This window comes from Trachypithecus francoisi, unplaced genomic scaffold (genome assembly GCF_009764315.1).
Source record: "Trachypithecus francoisi isolate TF-2019V2 unplaced genomic scaffold, Tfra_2.0 Lachesis_group21, whole genome shotgun sequence".
In the NCBI taxonomy this organism is placed as follows: domain Eukaryota; kingdom Metazoa; phylum Chordata; class Mammalia; order Primates; family Cercopithecidae; genus Trachypithecus; species Trachypithecus francoisi.
Genome location: NW_022681467.1, coordinates 59,916,421 through 59,937,542, shown reverse-complemented (window position 1 = coordinate 59,937,542; position 21,122 = coordinate 59,916,421). Strand labels below are relative to the sequence as shown.

At 61.8% G+C, this 21,122-nt stretch overlaps 2 protein-coding genes across 11 annotated transcripts in view; one reads left to right on the top strand and one right to left on the bottom strand.

Moving 5' to 3' along the window:
- Nucleotides 1-20,889, bottom strand: part of TCEA2 (transcription elongation factor A2) — a 29,314-nt gene extending 8,425 nt beyond the window's left edge. For 4 of the 10 annotated variants that reach the window (XM_033187064.1, XM_033187057.1, XM_033187058.1 and 1 more), the window contains exon 1: nucleotides 390-907. Coding sequence is in view for 4 of the 10 variants with exons in the window: in XM_033187057.1 (XP_033042948.1) it covers nucleotides 390-461 (72 nt within the window). In the remaining 6 variants the exon portion in view is untranslated. The other 6 variants (XM_033187067.1, XM_033187062.1, XM_033187061.1 and 3 more) reach the window with 6 other exon arrangements.
- On the top strand, nucleotides 13,690-15,743 carry SOX18 (SRY-box transcription factor 18). Its single transcript, XM_033187056.1, has 2 exons — nucleotides 13,690-14,168; nucleotides 14,360-15,743. The coding sequence occupies exons 1-2, from the start codon at nucleotides 13,811-13,813 to the stop codon at nucleotides 15,154-15,156; spliced, it is 1,155 nt and encodes a 384-aa protein (XP_033042947.1). The 5' UTR covers nucleotides 13,690-13,810; the 3' UTR covers nucleotides 15,157-15,743.
- Nucleotides 20,890-21,122: the final 233 nt, after the last annotated feature.

Here is a 21,122-nt window from a genome sequence, read left to right as displayed (position 1 = left end):
CGAACACCCCGGGAACTCCCAGAGGCGGGACGGGGCCAAGGAAGGAGTCGACGGGCCAGGCTGGGGGTCTGGAGTTAAGGGACAGGGAAGGGTGTGGAGCCTGTGACTGCGGGCCAGGGGGGGTCTGAGTCCAGAGCGGGTGGCTCTCCCGGGACAAGGTCCAGGCCCGATCGCGGCCTCTGCCGGGGTTGCGGGGGTGAACGGCAGGGCTGGCTCTGGGCAGGGGTCTCGGCCACGGGTGGGGGTCTCCCCTGCGTCCCGGAAGTCTCTGCCGGGGAGGGCTCTCGTCCTGCCCCTCAGGTCGTCTTCCGGCCCTAACGGGGTCGGCGGGCTCGACGGGGTCTCGGCGGGGCGGGGTTCCCGGGGTCCTGGCGGCCCGCGCCCCTCACCGCGCTCTTCTTGGTCACCATCTTGTCCAGCCTCCGGGCGATCCGCGTAATCTCCTCCTCCTTGCCCATCATCGCCTCAGGAGCAGCGACCCCCGCACCCGTCGCGCCCGCCTCCGCAGCCGGGCTGGGACCCCGGCCCCGGTCGTCGCCGCCTCCCGCACCCGCCGCAGCCGACGCAGCCCCGCCGCGGACGGCGGAGCCTCGGTTCAAACCCTCGGCCCCGCGGCCGCGCGCGGCATCCTAGGACGCGTAGTCCACGCGCCCGCCCGCCCCGCCCGCCGCGCCCGCGCTCGCCGAGCTCTGGACCACAACTCCCAGGCGCCACGCGGCGCGCACAGCCTCCTGGGAAGCGTAGTCCTGACCCGCCGCCGGCAGAGACTCGTGGTCCCACTATAACCCGCTCGGGAGGCGCCCCGGGCACGCCCCTCCCGGGCCCAGACAGCCTGGAGCGACTGGGGCCCAGGAGGCCCGGGAATCCGCTCCCTTATCTCCTCCTGCTTCGGGCCTTGCTGTCCCCCAGCCCTGCTCTTGGGCCCCGCTGAGCCCTGCGCGCTCCCCTCTTGGCCTGGAGGGCCGTCCCCAGCCTCCCAGAGCCGAGTTTGGGTCATTCGGACCTCTGAGTGGAGGTTACCTCTTCAAGAGGCCCGCGTACACTGGGAGGCCTCTTGTGGGGCCCTGCAGGTGTAAGCGCGCGGTAGCTGGACGTGGCATCTAGAAGGGGCCACTGCTGGGGTTCGCGAGGTGCGGGGGGCCTCTGCCTCCCAAGTCAGCTACCAGGGATTAGATTCTGGGCTCTGCAGGTTGACCGCTCTGTATCTCAGTCTCTCCACTTGTGAAGCTGGACTGACGACAGTGTCTGCCTCACAGGGCTCCCGTCAAGATGATGTAAGCTGATTGACATCACATGCCTGAGAACAGAGCAGGGGATGGGGCATGACCGTTAGTATTCATTGCCCTTGTTGTTGGAGGTCCCTAGGTAGGGCCAGACTGCAGGCAGCCAGAGAGATGGCCCAGGCCTAGGGAGGGTTGAGGACGAGGACAGGTGCGGGGCCAGCATCCCCACCAATGCCTGCCAACTCCTCAGTAATGCAGATGCTGAGTGGTTTGCTGGAGAGGGCACAATCCTGGGGGAGGCTGTGGACCAAGAAGCCGCTGTCTTTAGTGCTGTGGATCCTATATTCATTCAAGTTCAGGCCAAGGAACTATGAGGCCAGGTGGCAGGTGGAATGGGCTGAGCGTCCCTTGGGCTGTCTGTGGCACTAATCAGATATAACTGAGCTTCCCAGCAGCCAAAATGAAAAGAAAATATGGTCAGTTAAGAGACTTATCTTGGCCGGGCATGGTGGCTCATGCCTGTAATCCCAGCGCTTTGGGAGGCTGAGGCAGGTGGATCACCTGAGGTCAGGAGTTCAAGACCAGCCTGGCCTACATGGTGAAACCCCTTCTCTACCAAGATTACAAAACTTAGCCAGGTGTGGTGCCGGGCGCCTGTAATCTCAGCTACTTAGGAGGCAGAGACAGGAGAATTGCTGGAACCCAGAAGGCGGAGGTTACAGTGAGCCAAGATAGCACCATTGTACTCCAGCCCTGGCCGACAACAGCGAGACTCTGTCTCAAAAGAAAAAGAGAGAGAGACACTCATCTTGGCCAGGTGCAGTGGCTCACCCCGGTAATCCCAGCACTTTGGGAGGCTGAAGTGGGCAGATTATCTGAAGTCAGGAGTTCCAGAAGAGCCTGGCCAACATGGCGAAACCCTGTCTCTGCTAAAAATACAAAAATTAGCCCTGTGTGGTAGCACATGCCTGTAATCACAGCTACTTGTGAGGCTGAGGCAGGAGAATCGCTTGAACCCAGGAGGTGGAGGTTGCAGTGAGCCCAGATTGTGCCACTGCACTCTAGCCTGGGTGACAGAGTGAGACTCTGTCTCAAAAAAAAAAGACTCAGGCCGGGCGCAGTGGCTCATGCCTGTAATCCTAGCACTTTGGGAGGTGGACTGCCAGAGCTCAGGAGTTTGAGACCAGCCTGGACAACATGGTGAAACCCCGTCTCTACTAAAATACAAAAAAAAAAAAAAAAAATTAGCTGGGCATGGCAGCATGCGCCTGTAATCCCAACTACTCAGGAGGCTGAGGCAGGAGAATTGCTTGAATCCAGGAGGCAAAGGTTGCAGTGAGCCGAGATCATGCCACTGCACTCCAGCCTGGCAACAGAGTCAGACTCCATCACAAAAAAAAAAAAAAAAACCTCAATCATAAGGAAAGAGCATAGAATTCCTTGTGAGGAGCAAAGTCTTTCAAAGATAGAGGCCCTGTGATATTACATGATTATATTATTATTAATAGATGAACACAGTTTCCATACTGACTGATTCTGCCCTCACTGAGCTGGGGCTTCCAGCCTAGACCATCCAAGCAAGTCCTCGTGGCAAGAATTCCATAGTTTGGGCATATAGAAAGACTTGAAGGGTCCAGCTTCATCAGAGGCACACGAGAGGAGGCTGGAGCCACCCACCCTTCAGCCATCCTCTCAATGGCTGGCAACCAGACCAAGGAGCTGGCCAGGGTCCTGTAGAAGCCACACTGGAACTGCCCTTGTGCAGGAACCAGCAGGAACCCCAGAAAGCGTGGCTTCGGAGTTCTGGGTGGCCAGGGTTTCAAAGCTGGTTCCCACCATCCATGAAGACACTGGACACATCCATGGAGCCTGCCTGGCCAGACACACAGGCTTCTCCAACAGCCGAGGGTGAGTTGATTTGAAGACCACCGAAAGGAAGCCAGCCCTCAAGCTGGGGGTGGGGGAGACCTCCAAGTATCAGGACTGCAGATCCTGAGATGCTGGCAAGGGCTGGAGCACAGAGAGGCCCCTCCTGGGCAGGAGGTGCAGCCCAGACAGCACGGAGGAGAACTGACCCCAGATAGCTGCAAGTTCCTAAGAGTGGAGGCAGAAAGGAGAGAGGGCCAAGCCCAGTTCTGGTTGAAGTGTTGGTGGGGTGCAAGGTGTCTCAACAATCCAGGGAGTCAGAGACCAAACCCCTGACAGAAAATAAACTGGTGGGAAGAAACCATCATCTCCTTTTTTTTTTTTTTGAGACGGAGTTTCGCTCTTGTTGCCCAGGCTGGAGTGCAGTGACACAATCTCGGCTCACTGCAACCTCCGCATCCCAGGTTCAAGCAATTCTCTTGTCTCAACCTCCCGAGTAGCTGGGATTACATGCATGCGCCACCACTCCAGGCTAATATGTTTGTATTTTTAGTAGAGACGAGGTTACATAATATTGGTGAGGCTAGTCTCAAACTCCTGACCTCAGGTGATCCGCCCACCTCAGCCTCCTAAAGTGCTGGGATTATAGGCGTGAGCCACCGCGTCCGGCCCATCATCTCCTTTATACCAACCTCTAGCAGAAAGGTGTCGTTCGTTCAGTTACGAACAAGGCCATGAACCAGATCTGGTCATCTGGGCCCGTGGCTGAGCTGGCACGGATGGGAACTGTGTTGTGCCCACACGCTGGCTGCGGCTGGAACTGCAGAAGCTGCCCAGTGGTCACATCTTGTTCTTGGTAAAGAAGCACTTGGGTTTTGATATCACACTTTAAGAAAATATTTTCCTAACCGTGTGTTGGTAGAACTGGCTTCCTTTATGATCCCATGAATTCTACCTTGTGCACCGTGGAGGAGGGGCCTCAACGAGGACGCCGGGAACTGGGTGGGACTCCCTTGCTGAGCCGGAGCTGAGGTCCCTCTCCGGGCCCTTTTCCTCCTCCATGAGATGCCCGCTGGTCTTCTACCTCCTGGGGCCCTGGGCATGGCCACACAAGACAGAGCTCGTAAGGAGCCTGACATGTCTCAGGAGGTCCTAGTGGAGGCCCGGCCCACAGAGGCTGCAGATAGAGGGAGTTCGAGATGCTGGGGTGTCTTTTTTTTTTTTTTTTTGAGACGGAGTCTTGCTCTGTCGCCCAGGCTGGAGTGCAGTGGCCGGATCTCAGCTCACTGCAAGCTCCGCCTCCCGGGTTCCTGCCATTCTCCTGCCTCAGCCTCCCGAGTAACTGGGACTACAGGTGCCCGCCACCTCGCCCTGCTAGTTTTTTTTATTCTTTTAGTAGAGACGGGGTTTCACTGTGTTAGCCAGGATGGTCTCGATCTCCTGACTTCGTGATCCACCCGTCTCGGCCTCCCAAAGTGCTGGGATTACAGGCTTGAGCCACCGCGCCCGGCCGCTGGGGTGTCTTAAGAACAATGGCTGGCAGGTCGGGAATTCCCCAGGAAGCGATGTCAGCTGTGGACCCAGCCTACGGGGTTACGTCAGGGCACGTGGGGAGCCTGGTCAGACAGGTGTGGATGGGGTCACTGGTTCATGGTTCATGGCAGGGGCAGGTGATGGAGAGAAAGGGGTGGACAGGACAGGCAGGGAAGGGGGTTAGCAAAAGAAGGCGGGGGCCTCTGACTTGCAGGCCGCAGCCACTCCCCTAGGACAGCAGCCCCAAACCCTGACATGCTCCAGTCCTGCGTGGAAGCAGCCGCTGCAGGGGAAGAGGTGTAGGCCCATCACGGTGATCAGAGAGCCCGCAGTCCGGTGGGGAGGTCCTGCCCCCTGGGCGGAGGCAGGTGACTGGCCCTGTGCCTGTGAGGAACAGTGGCCTCTAGGTGGCGGGAGTGAGCCACGGACGGGTGAGCCTCACTTCAGCACCACCCCACCCCCAAGTCCCAGGGTGGTTCAGTTGGTTCCCAGCAAGAGCCACAGCTGCCCCCCAGGACTGTGAAGTGGCCGAGGCAAGAAGGTGGCCAGTCCCAGAGAGCAGCCTCACTTGTGAGGGCTGTGGCGGCGACCAACCCTGAAACTCCCCAGTGCCCCTGGTCCCGGATCCCTCAGGAGCTCCGGACTTTGGGGACCTTGTTCAGAGCATTCCCGCCCCCCAGCAGACCCCTCCTGGACCTTACTGACCTCGGGACGTCCTCCTCCACAGAGCTTCCCCCAGCAAGCTGCCCAGGGGTGCCAGACGTTCCTGTGCCCTCAGGAATTTGCACCCAGAGGCTGAGAACATCAGAACCATCGATTTTCCTGTGGGGCGTCCCTGCAGGGTGCTGCTCCAGCCCCTACTCCCATCCTCAGCAGCTGAAAAACTTTCCTTCCCCGTGTGCAGGCACACGTGCACACGCACACAGGCAGGCGGGAGCCTCACACACACAGGGAGCCACTTGCCCAGAGGGCAAGGCCTGGGTCCCACTCTGCCACATTAGGGTTTCGGTTAAACCCTGAGAACAGAGTCGGAAATGCACATAGCCTGAAAGAAGGGTGGCTCATAGCGGAGGCAGTGCTGATGAAGGAGAGGGACGCTCACTCACCCACTCCGGGTGCCGAGCCTGTCTCATCCTGGGAGCCACAGCCACATGACGTGCAGGTGGAGGGGAGAGGCCTCCTGATTAGGAGCTGCCACGGGGTGAGGAGTGCCCCACTCCCCTTCACAGACCCAGCAGCTGCACGACACCAGGCTAGGTCTCTGTGGTCACCTGTGGCCAGCCTCACCTGGGACTGAGCCAGGAGGGTTCCGTCTCCTCCTCCAGGGTGTCCTCCACACTCGATGTCTTTATGGACAGAGACATGGATAGGCCTTTAGGAATTCTCTGTAGGCAACAGGGCCCTGTCCTGAGGGCTCTAAGGAGGAGATGTGTCCCACCTTGGAGGTCTGAGGGGGCAGCTCTGGCCCCAACAGGCGTCTGGGGAGAAACCCCCTGGTCCACCCCACAGGGCCGGCCGCACCTTTGGCCCAAAGGCCTGCCCCTCCCCCATCCTGAGTCCAGGAAACTTCGGAAGCTCAGGCTATTTATTTTTCTATTTGCGTCCCCCGCCCCCTGCCCGCCCAAAGCCGGCCATGACCCCGGTGGCCGCTATCCATGCTTCCCCTCTGGCTGAGGCAGAGCCACGGTGGGAAGCCTCCTGCTGCCAAACTCACACGGAGCCCCACTTGCTTCCTGCAACCACAGAGCGGGGGCCAGGGAATCCTGCAGCCCCAGGAGCCCCCACCCCCTGCCACCCCATGGGCAGCCCTCCCACAGCCCAAGCACCTAGGCGCCATCTCTGCGCCCCGTTCCATCAGACCCTCCAGCCCACCTTGGGGGCTCTGCCGAGCTGTGTCCCCAGTGGACCCCACCCAGGCCTCCCTTGGATGCCCACCAGCAGGTCAGCGACGGGGCTTAGGTCCAGCAAGTGTTCCCCTGTCCCAGGCACCAGCAGATGAGGGCAGGGGATGGGGACTGGGCCCACTGCTCCTGGCTTTGCCATTGCAGCAGCTGGCTCTCTGGACCTCAGTCACCCAGTCTGCAGAATGGGAAGAGCCACCTGCCCAGGGCAGCGTCTCTCGGAAAGTCCCCAGCCCAGCCCATGCCTTGGCCCAGTCCCAGCTCCCTCCCACAGAAGCAACGCTGGGGGAGGCAGGAGGCATCCCCAGAGGCCAGTGGCGGCCCTGGCGGCCCGCTCCAGGCTTGCTCTAACAATGCACTTCCCCCACACAATTCCCAGAAATGCTGCCCTGCCAGCCCGCCAGCCTGGCGGCCACTCCACCCTCCCCCTCCCCAGAGGCCCCAGGCAGCCGTGGGGTCGGGCTATGGGTGAAGCCTGGAGACCCGACTCATGGGGCAGCAAAACCAGGGTTCCCTGAGGTGGCACCTCCCAGGGGCCCACGCCTCCCAGAGAGAGACCAGGCAGACTCCCGGGGCAGCCGGAGCAGGGGCTGAGAGCCAACTTTGGCCAGGCCCCCCTGCAGAAGCAGAGCCCCCTGCCTTCTCCGCTGGCGGTGAGCCGTCCCTCCTGCCCTGCACAGCCGCATCTTCACGTAGCAGCTGAGCTGAGGCAGATCATGCTCTACTCAGAACCTCCCAAGGTCCCATCTCACTCAGAAAATGCAAGACTCTCCCAGACCCCACTCAGCCCTTGTTCCCTCTGAGCCTCATCCCCTCCCCTCTGCACCCGCTGCTCCACTCATGCCAGCAGACCTCCCTGCCCCAGGGCCTTGGCACATGCTCCTCCCTCTGTGAAAAGACCCCTCCCTTGAACCCCCCAGGGCAAAATCCATGCGTGACCCTGATACAGCCCCCTCCCTACACCTGGCACCCCACGTTCTGGCTTGTTTGTGGATTTGTTTTTGGTTAGGTTTGTTTTGTTTCACTTTTGTTTTTTGAAACAGTCTTGCTCTGTGGCCCAGGCTGGAGGGCAGTGGCGCGATCTCGGCTCGCTGCAACCTCCGCCTCCCAGGCTCAAACAATTCCTGTGCCTTAGCCTCCCTACTAGCTGGGATTGCAAGCATGTGCCACCACGCCCAGCTAATTTTTGTTTTTTGCTTTTGTTTTTGTTTGGAAACAGAGTCTCACTCTGTCACCGAGGCTGGAGTGCAGTGGTGCAATCTCGGCTCACTGCAACCTCCGCCTCCCGGGTTCAAGCGATTCTCATGCCTCAGCCTCTGGGGTAGCTGGGACTACAGGAGCCCACCACGCCCAGCTAATTTTTTTTTTTTTTTTTTTTCAAGTAGAGACGGCAGTTTCACCATATTGACCAGGCTGGTCTCGAACTCCTGACCTCAGGTGATCCGCCCGCCTTAGCCTCCCAAAGTGCTGGGATTCCAGGCGTGAGCCACTGGCCTGTTTGTGGATTTGTTGACTGTCTGTCTCTTCACCAAAATGGAAGCTTCCCACAGGCGGGGACCTGTCCGTTTTGTTCTCTGCCAAATTCCTGACCCTAATACAGGGTCTGCGACACAGCAGCTGCCCCAGAACAAATGGACGGATAGATGTTGCCAGTCCCTGAGCAAGAAGGGGTGGATGAGCCCCCAGAGCACAGGCCTGCCCCCTCTAGCCCATGTGGCAGCCCCAGCTGGCTGTCACCAATGCCAGGACAAGCAACAGAAAGAAACACACAGCTTCAGGTGTCCAGCCCTGCAGTGCCCCTCCGTGGCTGGGAGACAGATGACCCCTGAGGGTGTTCTCCCTCTCCCCATTTCCCAACCTGGCCGGGGAGGAGGAGGCTGGGCCAGCCCAGGACAGGGCAGTCAGAGTGGACACTGCCCTCCAGGGACCCTGGGGACCAGAGTGTGCTAACACATGCCCCACAGTGCAGGGGACACCGAGAGCCCCATTGGGGCCTATACAGAGCCACAAAGGGACCGGGGCTCACCTAAGCACAGGACCAGGTCACCCACAGACCCAAGCCCAAGCCACCAAGGTCTGAATAAAGGCAGCCATACAAGCATGGAGGTGGAGACAAGGGTGGGGCCAGTAGAACTTGGGCAGGAGCTCCCAGCCAGTGGGGGCCGGGCCGCAGGACAGAATGTCTGGCGCCTGCTCAGCCTAAGCTGGCCCCAGGCTCCCTCCTCCTGCAAGGCCAGCCTTCCTTCCTGAGCTGCAGTTTCCTGGCCCCTCCCTGCTGTTGCCTCAGAAACCCAGAGCAGCCCAGCCCACCAGCCTGCTTCCCATGGAACCCCCCCATCAACAAACAGCCCTGGGAAGGCCGCACAACAGGCAGCAACACCCAGGGACACAAGTGGCCCTGCAGCTGCCCCTAGGGCAGGATACCCCGAGGGCCACACGATGGTCCCTGCAGAGCTCAAGCAGCTGCTCTGACACCCCGACTCCTGTCCAGTGCCCCTAAAAGTGGGCACAGCCCTTGATAACACCCTAGGTACATGCCCACCATAGCACAACACCCCAGAATTTGAGAACAGCTTCCACATCACCAGGGCCCTGGGAACACCTAGGAAGCCCCGCTCGCCGCAGGTGACCTAACCCTGACTGTCCACAGCACATCTGCTGCCCGCAGCCCAGCCCCACCCTGTGCATTTAGCACTCCCATCCCCACCATCCCCCTGTGGCCCTCGACCCAGAGAAGGCCCCACCCCTCTCAGTCCTGCTGGCCCTTAGCACCGAGTAGAAGAGACCCTGACACCACACTGGCACATCACCCCTCAGACTACAAAAGCAGCTCACTCACACCACACCCTCAGGCCCTTCCCCACTCGCACCGCACACCCTCAGACCCTTCCCCACTCGCACCGCACACCCTCAGGCCCTTCCCCACTCGCACCACACCCTCAGGCCCTTCCCCACTCGCACCCACACCCTCAGGCCCTTCCCCACTCGCACCGCACACCCTCAGGCCCTTCCCCACTCGCACCGCACACCCTCAGACCCTTCCCCACTCGCACCCACACCCTCAGGCCCTCCCCCACTCGCACCGCACACCCCAGTCTGCAGGCCCCAGCACAGCCCCCCGCACCCACACCCTCAGGCCCTTCCCCACTCGCACCGCACACCCCAGTCTGCAGGCCCCGGCACGGCCCCCCGCACCCACACCCTCAGGCCCTTCCCCACTCGCACCGCACACCCCAGTCTGCAGGCCCCGGCACGGCCCCCCGCACCCACACCCTCAGGCCCTCCCCCACTCGCACCGCACACCCCAGTCTGCAGGCCCCGGCACGGCCCCCCGCACCCACACCCTCAGACCCTCCCCCACTCGCACCGCACACCCCAGTCTGCAGGCCCCGGCACAGCCCCCCGCACCTGCACCCTCAGACCCTTCCCCAATCTGCACTGACACCCAGCTCTGCATGCAACTCTCGGGTCCACTGGACTGTGGCAAATCGTCAGGTGAACCCTAACCCCACACCTAACAGTTGAGAGGCGCTGCCCAGGTGAGCACATGCACCTCTCATGCCTGCTCATGCCCAGGAAAGCACAGGCACCTCCTGCCGCCCCACCTGCCCTCTCCCAGAGTTGAGGCCGGCAGCTATCAGAAGCCCAGTGACACTGTGCGTACCAGGACTGAGAGCTGGAAGGCACAGAGCCAGGAGAAGCCTGTGTCCCTGGGCAAGGGCCACCTGAACCGGACCTGTCATTGGCCAAGAGAAACACGCACACAACTGTCCACCTGTTTCTGAGGCATCGTGCGGCCTCCGCATAGACCCTCACCCCAGCCTCACACTCTCCCTGCCCTGGCCTCTGCCATGTCTCACTAGGCCTGGAGCCGCAACTCCAGGACAAGGCCCACTAAATACAGAGCTCCCGAGGAGCCGGACCTGTCTCAGTGAGTTCCGAAGGAAGCCCACCAAGGCCGCCGACAGGAGACCAAGATGCTGCCATCTCTCGAGGACAGTGGCTGGAAGGCTGGGGGCTCCCTGCGGAAGAGGTGTTCAGCTGTGGGCAGAAGGTAGGATCTGAACTGGAGACAGCCAAAGTTCGGGAGGCCAGAGAGCCCCCTCCACCTGAAACTGCATCCAACAGGAACCCCTACCTCCACTCTTGAGGAGCAGGAGGGTCCAGGCCCCTCGGACTCGGTAATTGGTCCCAGCCTCGCTGCTCTTGCAGCCGCAGGGGCTGGGCTGGCGGGAGCCTGGGAGGTCTGTGCCCAGGCAGTGCCTGGGAGGTCCCGCCATCCCGGCCCGGAGCCGTGCCAAGCCAAGCCCCCACCCACAGCCACCGAGGGGGCCTACCCAGCATCCTTTGCAGGCCTCACTTGGAGGCCGGGGTTCCTGTCCAGGCTGAGGGAGAGGGGCAGGTGGTAGGCAGGACAGTGTCCACTCAGTGCCCAGGCCAGTCCCACCCTTGTAGAGAAAGCTTGCCCCCAAACTCTGCCTTTCTGACTGGGGTTTGGGGGCTACAGATAGGCTCCCTCCCAAGGGTAAGCCGTAGCCCACCTGGTCCAGGATAGACTGAGGTGGGGTTCCAGAGGCAGAGGAATGCTCCTAGACTCATGAACTGCGTGCCCTCCTTTGGAGAAGGCTGGGGCCCAAGCTCAGTGGCCAGAGAAGCCTTGAGGACCCTCCAAACTTCATGGAGCAGGACCCCTGGTCCTGGACCTATTATGGGTCCTCATCTCTTCCTGGGAGAGTCCAGCTTGTCTGGCTCCCAAGGCCCTGGGCAGCCTCCAGCACTAGAGTCCCCCTCACCCCACACCCAGGCAGACAGACAGACACAGGCCACACACAGATGCACAGACACACATCGGATGCCCCTCCCTCAGCACAGCTGGCCACACCCACACCATCCCCTGTACCGCCCTGGAGAGTCCCCCCAGCCCTGGGACTCCAGATCACGCCACCCTGACTGTGGTCTCTACCCCCACTTCGTCCCATCTGGACACTGGGCCGGGGCTGCCGGCCTCCTCCCTGTCATGTGGAGAGAAAGGAGCACCCAGGAGGCTCCCCACCCAGCCCTGGCTCACAGGACATGACAGCCGGACACCTGAGTCGCACAGCCCAGCCAAGAGGGTGGGTCATTGGCTGGCGCCAGGCAAGGCGGCTGCTGGTGGGTGTTGTAGGGGACGAGGAGGCGATGAGGTCATGCCGGACACTGCCTGCCACTATGTTTAGAGCAGCTCCAGTGACTCTGGGCTCTCAGGGGTGGCAGAGGACCAAGCAGAGCCCCCAGGGAACTGCAAATCCCTCCCAACATGTGAGGGCTGCTGCAGAGGACCCTGAGGACCTCTTTCCCAGGCCCCAGTGACCAGCCACTGCCCAGGCTGAGCCAGGCCCTGGTGACCCCAGACTCCATCCCTAAGGTTGTAAGCAGAGGGAGCTTCTGCCAAGTGGCAGCCCTTTGGGGGTCTTCACACAGCTCCCCACCCCCCTGCACCTTCCTGCCAGCTGCCCAGGAGGCCCACCCACACTGAGACTTGGCCAAGGGTCTAGCCACCCACACTGAGATTGAAGGGGAACTAGCACCACCCGGCAGAGGCCTGTAAGCCCATCCATCCCTGTGGCCACAACTCTGCCTGCCTCCCCAGAAAAGCCAGAGGCCACACCTCCTGGTGTCCCAAGGGCCCCCCATTAGCCAGCACTGGTTCAGTGTCTGTGAATGAGGTGCTAGGCCCGTGGGGCAAACTGGAGTGAGGGGAGACCTGGAGGCCAGACTGGGAGACCCAGCCCCGCATGCTGGGACGATGGGCGTCGAGACAGACTGTGATGTGGGGCTTTGGGGAGGGCTGGACACCGACCGCGACAGCCCTCGGTGGGGGTGACCCTGTGGGGGTGCTGGCCTCAGGGCAGGAGCGCCCCTGGGGACAGTTCAGGAACAGCCTCTGAGGGGCACTGCAAGGCCCACATGGGGCCCCCCCATTCATAGCACAGGCTGGATGTGGCCTAGTGAGGCTGGCAGGGACAGAGACCCAAGAGCTTCTGGCCACACAGGCTCAAGGTCACCAAGATCTGTGGTCTCTACCCATGGGGCTCCCAGCATGGTGGTGGGTGGAGGGCAGTTGCGGAGCCTCCAGGCTATGAGGAGATGTGCCGTGAGGTGGGGGGGATTCTGACCCTGCCTGGAGGGCCGCTGGGGACACCCGACACTCCTCCAGTAGAACCATGTGTGGCAGTGGGAGGGGAGGACGTCCAGAGGGAGACCCTCAGCTCTGGAGGCGAGATCCCCTCCTGATGGGGTGGGAAGGGGACAGTGAAAATTCAGGAAGCCGGACGCTCCTCTGGAACCCGGCCCTCCCCAGGTCAGAGGATCCAGGGAGGGGCCAGCGGGAAGGACCCAGGTCGGCCTTGCCTCTTGCTGCAGCGGTGGCCTGGGCTGGGCAGGGGAGCCGCACAGCCCTGCGGGTCCCAGCCCCCTCCCCAAGGGCCCTGAGGTGGGCAGGGAGGAGGCCACAGCCTCTGCATCCCTGCTCCCCCTTCTCTTTGTGGGCTCTGTCCAGGGCCTCTGCTCTCTCCCTCCCTGTGTCAGCTTTGCCTTGTGCCAGAGTTGGTTTGGGAGTGAGGACAGAAACATGAAGACCACCTTGTCCCATAAAGGCATTCAAAGTCCCTGGTGCTGCCAGGAACGTTGTGCATGGGCGCCCTTGGGTAGTCAGAGCGCCTCCCCAAAGACGGGGGCTTTTCTGAGGGCGCTGCACTCCAGGAAGGACTTACCGGCTGTTGGGAAGGCAGCCTCCCAAGAACTTGGTGTGCAAAAGGGCCCTCTCCTCCCCATGGAGCTTCCTAGGGGGGTGCGGGGAACGGCAACGAGCGGGACACTGCCGCCCTCCCCCAGTTACTGCCCGGGGGTCCGACTCCGTGGGTGGGTGGCAGCTCGCCTCTGAAAGTCTGGCAGCACCGGCCCACAGCGGCGGCCCTTTCCTTCCCACCCGGGGGTCTCTCCTTCTGAGAGGTGGCGGTGGAGGTGGGGGGGCTGTGCGCGGGGGAGGCCTCCGCGAAATGCCGCCCGGCCAGAGAAGAAAGGGAGCCCCCGGGGAGAGGGCGGCCCCGACCCGCCCCGGCCCGCCCGCCCCGCCGCCGATTGGCCCCGAGCCGCTATATCTGGGCGCCCGCCCGGCCCGAGGCCACCGCCGTCCCCACCGCCGTCCGCCCTCCCGGCCTGGCCCGCCCTCGCGCCCGGCTCCGCAGTGCCCGCCGCCCGCCCGCCGCGCTCCCGCGCTCCGTTCCGCCCAGGCCGCGCCCAGCTGGAATGCAGAGATCGCCGCCCGGCTACGGCGCACAGGACGACCCGCCCGCCCGCCGCGACTGTGCATGGGCCCCGGGACACGGGGCCGCCGCTGACCCGCGCGGCCTCGCCGCCGCCCCCGCCGCCCTCGCCGCGCCCGCCGCGCCCGCCTCGCCGCCCAGCCCGCAGCGCAGTCCGCCGCGCAGCCCCGAGCCGGGGCGCTATGGCCTCAGCCCGGCCGGCCGCGGGGAACGCCAGGCGGCAGACGAGTCGCGCATCCGGCGGCCCATGAACGCCTTCATGGTGTGGGCGAAGGACGAGCGCAAGCGGCTGGCTCAGCAGAACCCGGACCTGCACAACGCGGTGCTCAGCAAGATGCTGGGTGAGCGGCGGGAGGGCGGCAGAAGGGGGAGCGGGCGGGGGGGCTCGGGCCGGGGGGGATGGAGGGCGCGGGGGTCCCGGGTCGCGGCGTACGGGGGCTGCGCCGAACCCTCGAGGGCGTCCCAGGCGCACGGAGGGCTCGGCGCTCACCCGCCCGACGGCGTTCCACTCACCGGCGCCCGCGGCCCGCAGGCAAAGCGTGGAAGGAGCTGAACGCAGCGGAGAAGCGGCCCTTCGTGGAGGAAGCCGAACGGCTGCGTGTGCAGCACCTGCGCGACCACCCCAACTACAAGTACCGGCCGCGCCGCAAGAAGCAGGCGCGCAAGGCCCGGCGGCTGGAGCCCGGCCTCCTGCTCCCCGGATTAGCGCCCCCGCAGCCACCGCCCGAGCCTTTCCCCGCGGCGCCTGGCTCGGCTCGCGCCTTCCGCGAGCTGTCCCCGCTGGGCGCCGAGTTCGACTGCCTGGGGCTGCCGACGCCCGAGCGCTCGCCTCTGGACGGCCTGGAGCCCGGCGAGGCTGCCTTCTTCCCACGGCCCGCGGCGCCCGAGGACTGCGCGCTGCAAGCCTTCCGCGCGCCGTACGCGCCCACCGAGTTGTCCCGGGACCCCGGCGGTTGCTACGGGGCTCCCCTGGCGGAGGCGCTCAGGACCGCGCCCCCGGTGGCGCCGCTCGCTGGCCTGTACTACAGCACCCTGGGCACGCCCGGCCCGTACCCCGGCCCGCTGTCGCCGCCGCCCGAGGCCCCGCCGCTGGAGAACGCCGAGCCGCTGGGGCCCGCCGCCGATCTCTGGGCCGACGTGGACCTCACCGAGTTCGACCAGTACCTCAACTGCAGCCGGACTCGGCCCGACGCCCCCGGGCTGCCGTACCACGTGGCACTGGCCAAACTGGGCCCGCGCGCCATGTCCTGTCCCGAGGAGAGCAGCCTGATCTCCGCGCTGTCGGACGCCAGCAGCGCGGTCTATTACAGCGCGTGCATCTCCGGCTAGGCTGCCGGCGCCGCCCGGCTCCCTGCAGCGCCTCCTCCCGCAGCCCCCGCCACCGATCCGACCGCGTCGCTGCCCGCTTTACCCTCTCGCACGCGTGCATGTTTGGCTCCATGTCACAGCCCCCTAGGAGCCAGTGATGCTCGGTCTTGTGCCCGTTCCGCCACCCAGGCCACCCTTCCTGGGCTTCTGGGCCACCTGCCCTCGGGAGGGCCCCTGCGATGGTGCCTGGAGTTCCCACGTGTCCTGGGGCTTTTCCAGGAAGCCGGAGCCTAGGACCTGTTGGCAGAGTTGCCAGGGTTACATTTTTGAGGCACCTGTTGCTTTTCTTGCCGTGTATTTTCTACAACCAGATTGTATTAATATTTTTTACTTTGCCTTTTTAAAAAATTATACCTAATACAATATATTTAATTTTTACTTAAACTCTTAAACTTTTTTTCCAAGAAGTTTCAGTGATCAGAGCCGTCACTGTGGCAAAGGCTTTTGAAATGTGAGGAATACAGATGTTTGCTTGCTGTAAAGGAGGAGCCTGGGGCTGGGTCCCCGGGTGGAGAGGCCACAATAAAGCCTCCGGCCTTTCCTCTGCACACTGACATCTGTGGTGTTTGCAGGGAGGGAAGAGCAGTTCCCCCCAAATAGCCCTGGACGCCCCTTCCCTCCTAATCGCCCCCAGGGAGCCTCACTCCTAGCTTGAGCCCCATAGCACTCCTCCCTCCTTCCGTGACACAGCCCAGACAGCGTGGGTAGCAGGCATGGGGTCCACACTCCCCCCCAGCCCTCCACTCCCCTCCTGTCCCACCCTGATGTTAACTCAAGCCTATCAGACATCAGACTACCAGCAATCACCTCACATCCCTGGCAGGGTTTCATTGCCCTTGCCTCTGCCTTAAAACTTCCATGCCCAAGGGCTGCCCAGTACGGGACCCTTCCTGAGGGAGGCTGGCAGGTTGGCAGCCCACATGCAGACACAGATTCCAGGGGTCTCTGTCAGCTGTTCTCACTCACCCCAGGGAGGGCAGCACCCTGCTACACCCACAGCACTCCCCCAACCCGGGTGACCTGTCCAGCTCTGCCCAGAGACAGGGTCGATGACCAAGGCAGGAGAGCCTAGGCTTTACATCCCAAGACCCCCCAACTCTGGAGCCGTATCACACTAGTCCCCAGGAGGACTGGACACCCTTTTTTTTTTTTTTTCTCCTGAGATGGAGTCTTCTCTGTGGCCTAGGCTGGAGTGCAGTGGTGCAATCTCGGCTCACTGCAAGCTCCGCCTCCTGGGTTCACTCCATTCTCCTGCCTCAGACTCCCCAGTATCTGGGACTACAGGCGCCCACCACCACGCCTGGCTAATTTTTTGTATTTTAGTAGAGACAGGGTTTCACTGTTAGCCAGGATGGTCTTGATCTCCTGACCTCATGATCCACCCGCGTCGGCCTCCCAAAGTGCTGGGATTACAGGCATTAGCCACCACGCCCAGCCTGGACACCCTCTTTCCATGCTGACCTCTTGGTCCTCTTGACCTCGAGCCCACGTGTTCAGGGAAGGTTGGAGCTATCACCCCCAGAAGTGAACACCCAGATGCACTCCCTAGGGCCTGGCAAGTATAAGCCAAGAGGAGGGGCGTATCCTGCCCCAGCACCCCCTCTGCATAGGTGGGAGTCAGTGGGGAGAGCGAAACTTGACCGCCCTGGTGTGGAAAGTCGCTCACGGCTCAGCCTCCCAGGTACAGGGGGCGTGCACGCCTCTGAGAATGTGTCTGTGTGGTTGTGTGTGTGTGTGAATAAGACTCCCAGTGTGGCCCTTCACGCAGGGGAGAGCGTGTGGGTGTGCAGCCTGGGGCGGGATGGACCTGTGCCTGCTGCCTGAGTGTGTGTGTGGAGGGGGTGAAATGGGGCTATTTTACGGCTACCCTTCCCTGGAGCAGGGCATGTCACCTCTGTATTAATCAGCATGAGTGCCACCCCTCAGATGGGCCCCCAGTAGGGGCTGCACCTGGGGCCCCTTCCCCACCACATTGGCAGCAGAGCACACAGAACTCAAAGACAAAGGGACAGAGAGACATGCAGAGGGGACAGAAACAGACAAGGAGAAACAGCCATGCTGAAGAGGGCAGGAGACAGGCTCAGAGGTAGAGAGAGATGCACCAGGCAGGCACAGGCGCAGACAGAGCCCACAGGACACCGAGGTCATTGCCCATGTCTTCCAAGCACTGTCTGCCAGTGCACAGCAGGGAGGCAGAGAAGGTGAGACCCAAAGGGACACAAGCCACATCTGTCTTTCGGTGGGGAGTGGGGGGTCTCTGAGGCACCAGTGTGGACTCTTCATGGGCTCATACCATGAGATAAATGCTCACACCGGTGAGTGCAAGCCACACCCAGCTCTCATGGCCACCAACTCCTGCTCTGGCCCACTCCCTGGAGCCCTGGGGTCAGCAGGCCCAAGATGCACCCCCTTCCATGGGGACCTCAGCCAGAGGGTGACCCAGCAGCCAGAGTCTGCAAGTGGCTGACTAAGGCATGAGACCACCTGCCCCTCCCCTAACCCCCAACCAGGGCAGGAGAGAGACAACAGACCCAGCCTGTCCTGCTGACTAAATTCATGTGAACAGCCCCCATCCCTGGCCTCCAGTGACTCCCTGTTTGGGCTGGGCATCTCCCCAGCCACGCCTTCCCCAGTAACACCCACGGACACAGACAGACAGCCTAGGGGAGGCCAGAGTGGCAGTCTCACAGCCAGCACGCATCCCCTATTCTGGACTCCTCACCCCCATTGCACCCCCTTCTAGACCAATGGGATGGAGAGCTTGGAAGACACCTTGGGTGGCAACACAGCCTCATGGCCTGTGTGAGGAAGGGACAGAGTGGGTACCTGTGAGAAGCCCCTCCCCCAAGTGCCAGGGTGGGGGGCTAGTGGGGGGCCCCAGCTGAAGCAAGTCCCAGCCCAGAGGCTGGAAATGCCCAGAAGGATCAGAAGGGGACATGAAAGAGGTTTCCACTGAGGGCACCTGGTTCCAATTGTGGCCCTCGGCAGCGGTGGGTGGGGTCTCCTTACACGGCCTCTTCCAGGGCCCAGCCCAGGGATCTCCCCTCTACCCGCCAAAGGCTGAACAGCCCTGCTAGGCAGGACCACAGCCCCAGGGCCTGGGTGCTCCAGCCCTGGCACCAGCTGCACACCCCTCCCACTTCTGGCCCTGTCTGCCTTCTTCCCTGAGGCTCCGAGGGAGGTCTCCACCCTCCTCCTGCTGAGTCAGGCCTTAGCTCCTGGTGAGAAGTTCTAGCAGCCCTGCCTGGCACTGGCCACAGCTCCCCTCCCGTTTCCCATGCCCAGGACCCAGTTTGTCCCAGGAGTGAGCTGAGTGAGGTGTTGAACTCTCCCCAGCAGGCAGCCTAGGGGCAGAGTCAGAGAAAATGGGGGCTGGAAGCAGGTATGGTACACCTCTGTCCCCAGCAGATACAGTCATCACTTTGCACACCCTTGGGAACACCAACACAGACACACACACCCAGCCACACACCAAAGAGCACACTTGACCCCAGCAAGGTCCTGTTGGGGCAGGCAAGAAAGGCGCATGTGGGGACCCAAGCCTCCCACCACTCAGCCCCCACCACTCAGCAGGAAAAGCACCCCAGAAAACTAAACCGCTCCACTTGTACATTCTACAAAGCCTACATAAAATGTAAGTCTACAATGGAGTGGTTTTGTTGCAGTCACAAGGCTGGAAACCATCTCCACTATCTTATTTTAGAGCATCCTGTCTATTGCAGTCAAACGCTCTACCTCAGAGCTATGCTTCTTGTTGCTTTGCTGTAGAGACTCCTATGTTTCCCAGGCTGGTCTTGAACACCTGGCTTCCCAAAGTGCTGGAGTTATAGACATGATCTACCACACCTGGCCTTTATTTATTTATTTTTAAGAGCTATGTTGCCCAGGCTGCTGGAGTGCAGGGGCTATTCACAGAAACGATCTTAGCACCTGCAGCCTTGAAAAGTGATCCTCCCTACCTTGCTGGAAGTGCAGGTGTGCGCCCCCACGCCCAGCTTTAATTTTAGAGCTTTTCATCACCCTCAAAAGAAACCCATTACTCCCTAGTCTTTCCTGCCCCCTGCCCCGATAAACACTAAACTGCTTTTGGTCTCTGTGGATTTGCAGTGTCTGGCCTGGACATTTCTTATAAGTGGGATAACAAGTGGCCTTTCGTGTCTGGCTTGGTTCACCCTGCACACTTCCGAGGTTCACCCATGCTGTGGCCTGTCAGCATTCCAATCCTTTTGTGGCTGAGTATCCTCCTCTCTTCTATGAATATACCACATTTTGTTTATTCGGCAACTGATGGACACTGATGGTTTTTACTTTTCGGCTATCATGAATAATGATAATGTTATTGATAATGAATAATGAATAATGTTGCTATGAACATTTGTGTACAATGTTTGGTGTAGATGTGTTTTTATTAAAATTGCAAAAATGTATATCTCTAATAACAAAGTCTGAACAATAGGTTAAGTACCTGGAACCCATGTACTGGAACAGCTGCCCCGGAAAAGGCGGTCCAGAGCTGCAAACCTCCAATCCCAAACAGGCCCCTCCAAACTAAGGCCCTACAGGGACTGGCTCAACCTCCATCCAGCCCACCCACCACTTCTGCCCCAGGCCAGGGAAGGAGCCTGAAGAGCCGGCTCCAGTCCTGCAGAAGGAGCAGGGTCTCCTGGAGCACCTAGGTTCATTCTTTCTTTTTTTCTTTTTTTCTGAGACGGAGTCTTGCTCTGTCACCCAGGCTGGAGTGCAGTGGTGCAATCACAGCTCACTGAAATCTCCGCCTCCCGGGTTCAAGCGATTCTTCTGCCTCAGCCTCCCGAGGAGCTAGGACTACAGGCGCCCGCCACCCTGCCCGGCTAATTTTTGTATTATTAAGTAGAGACGGGTGTTTCACCGTGTTGGCCAGGCTGGTCTCGAACTCCTGACCTCGTGATCCACCCGCCTTGGCCTCCCAAAGTGCTGGGATTACAGGCGGGAGCCATCGCGCCGGCCAAGTTCGTTCTTACTGAGACTCCTCTGGCCTGCTCCGGCTCCCCGCAACCTCTGTTCCCCGGGACCCCACCCCATCCTCCCCGACCCTGCTCCCTCTCCCACGACCCCTGTCCCGTCCCCCTGACCCCCGCCCCGTCTACTGCGACCGCGCCCCGTCCCCCGCGACCCCCGTCCCGTCTCCCACGACCCCTGTCCCATCCCCCATGACCCGTCCCAACCCCCACTACCCCGCCCCATCTCCCACGACCCCGTTCCATCCCCCACGACCCCTGTCCCGTCCCCCACGCCCCCGCCCGCCAGCGCGAGAAAACAGGAAGCCGCGCGCGGCGGCGGCGCTGGAAGTGCAGGAAACGGCGGCGGGCGCGGCGCTTATCTCGGGCCGCAGCCCGGACCCCTGGCCTCAAGCCGGGCAGGGGGCGCCAAGGACAGGGCCTGCTCACCTGGTGGGGAGCCCTGGCCGCCTCTTCCCCTGACCGCGGCTGTCACAATCCGGCCAGGCGGGGAGACTGCGAGGACGCCCGTGTCGGGACCTCCCGAAGGGAGCAAGGCCGGAAGGCGACCCGGGAACCCGCGTCCAGCCCCAGGGCTGCCCACCTCCCCAGCGCACTCGGCCCTGCCCTGCCCCCAGAGGCCTGACCTCCTCATTTCCCCCAAAACAAGGACTCACTTCCCCCAGCAGGTGCGACCTCCCGCTGGCTCTTCCGGATTTTAATGGGGAGGGGGAAGAGCGGGGAGGAGCGATGGTTGTTTCTGTGTTTACAAAGCGGGGTCTTTTCCTGGGGAGGGGGCAGGATGGGGGCTGTCGCTGGGCCTCCCCTAGGGTCCTAAAGGCACTGGCAGAGACAATGGGCCCCAGCACCTGGCTTCCCTCCACCAGTGAGTATGTGTTTCCTGGAGTGGGGGGGACTTGTTTCCGAGTCAGCCACAGCTGGAGCAGGGGG

What these genes read in the sequence shown, in the direction of transcription:
- SOX18 (XM_033187056.1), top strand. Translation starts at nt 13,811, where the DNA reads ATGCAGAGATCGCCGCCCGGCTACGGCGCACAGGACGACCCGCCCGCC. An exon ending in GGTGCTCAGCAAGATGCTGG is followed by an intron (nt 14,169 to 14,359) that starts GTGAGCGGCGGG and finishes CGCGGCCCGCAG; the next exon opens with GCAAAGCGTGGAAGGAGCTG.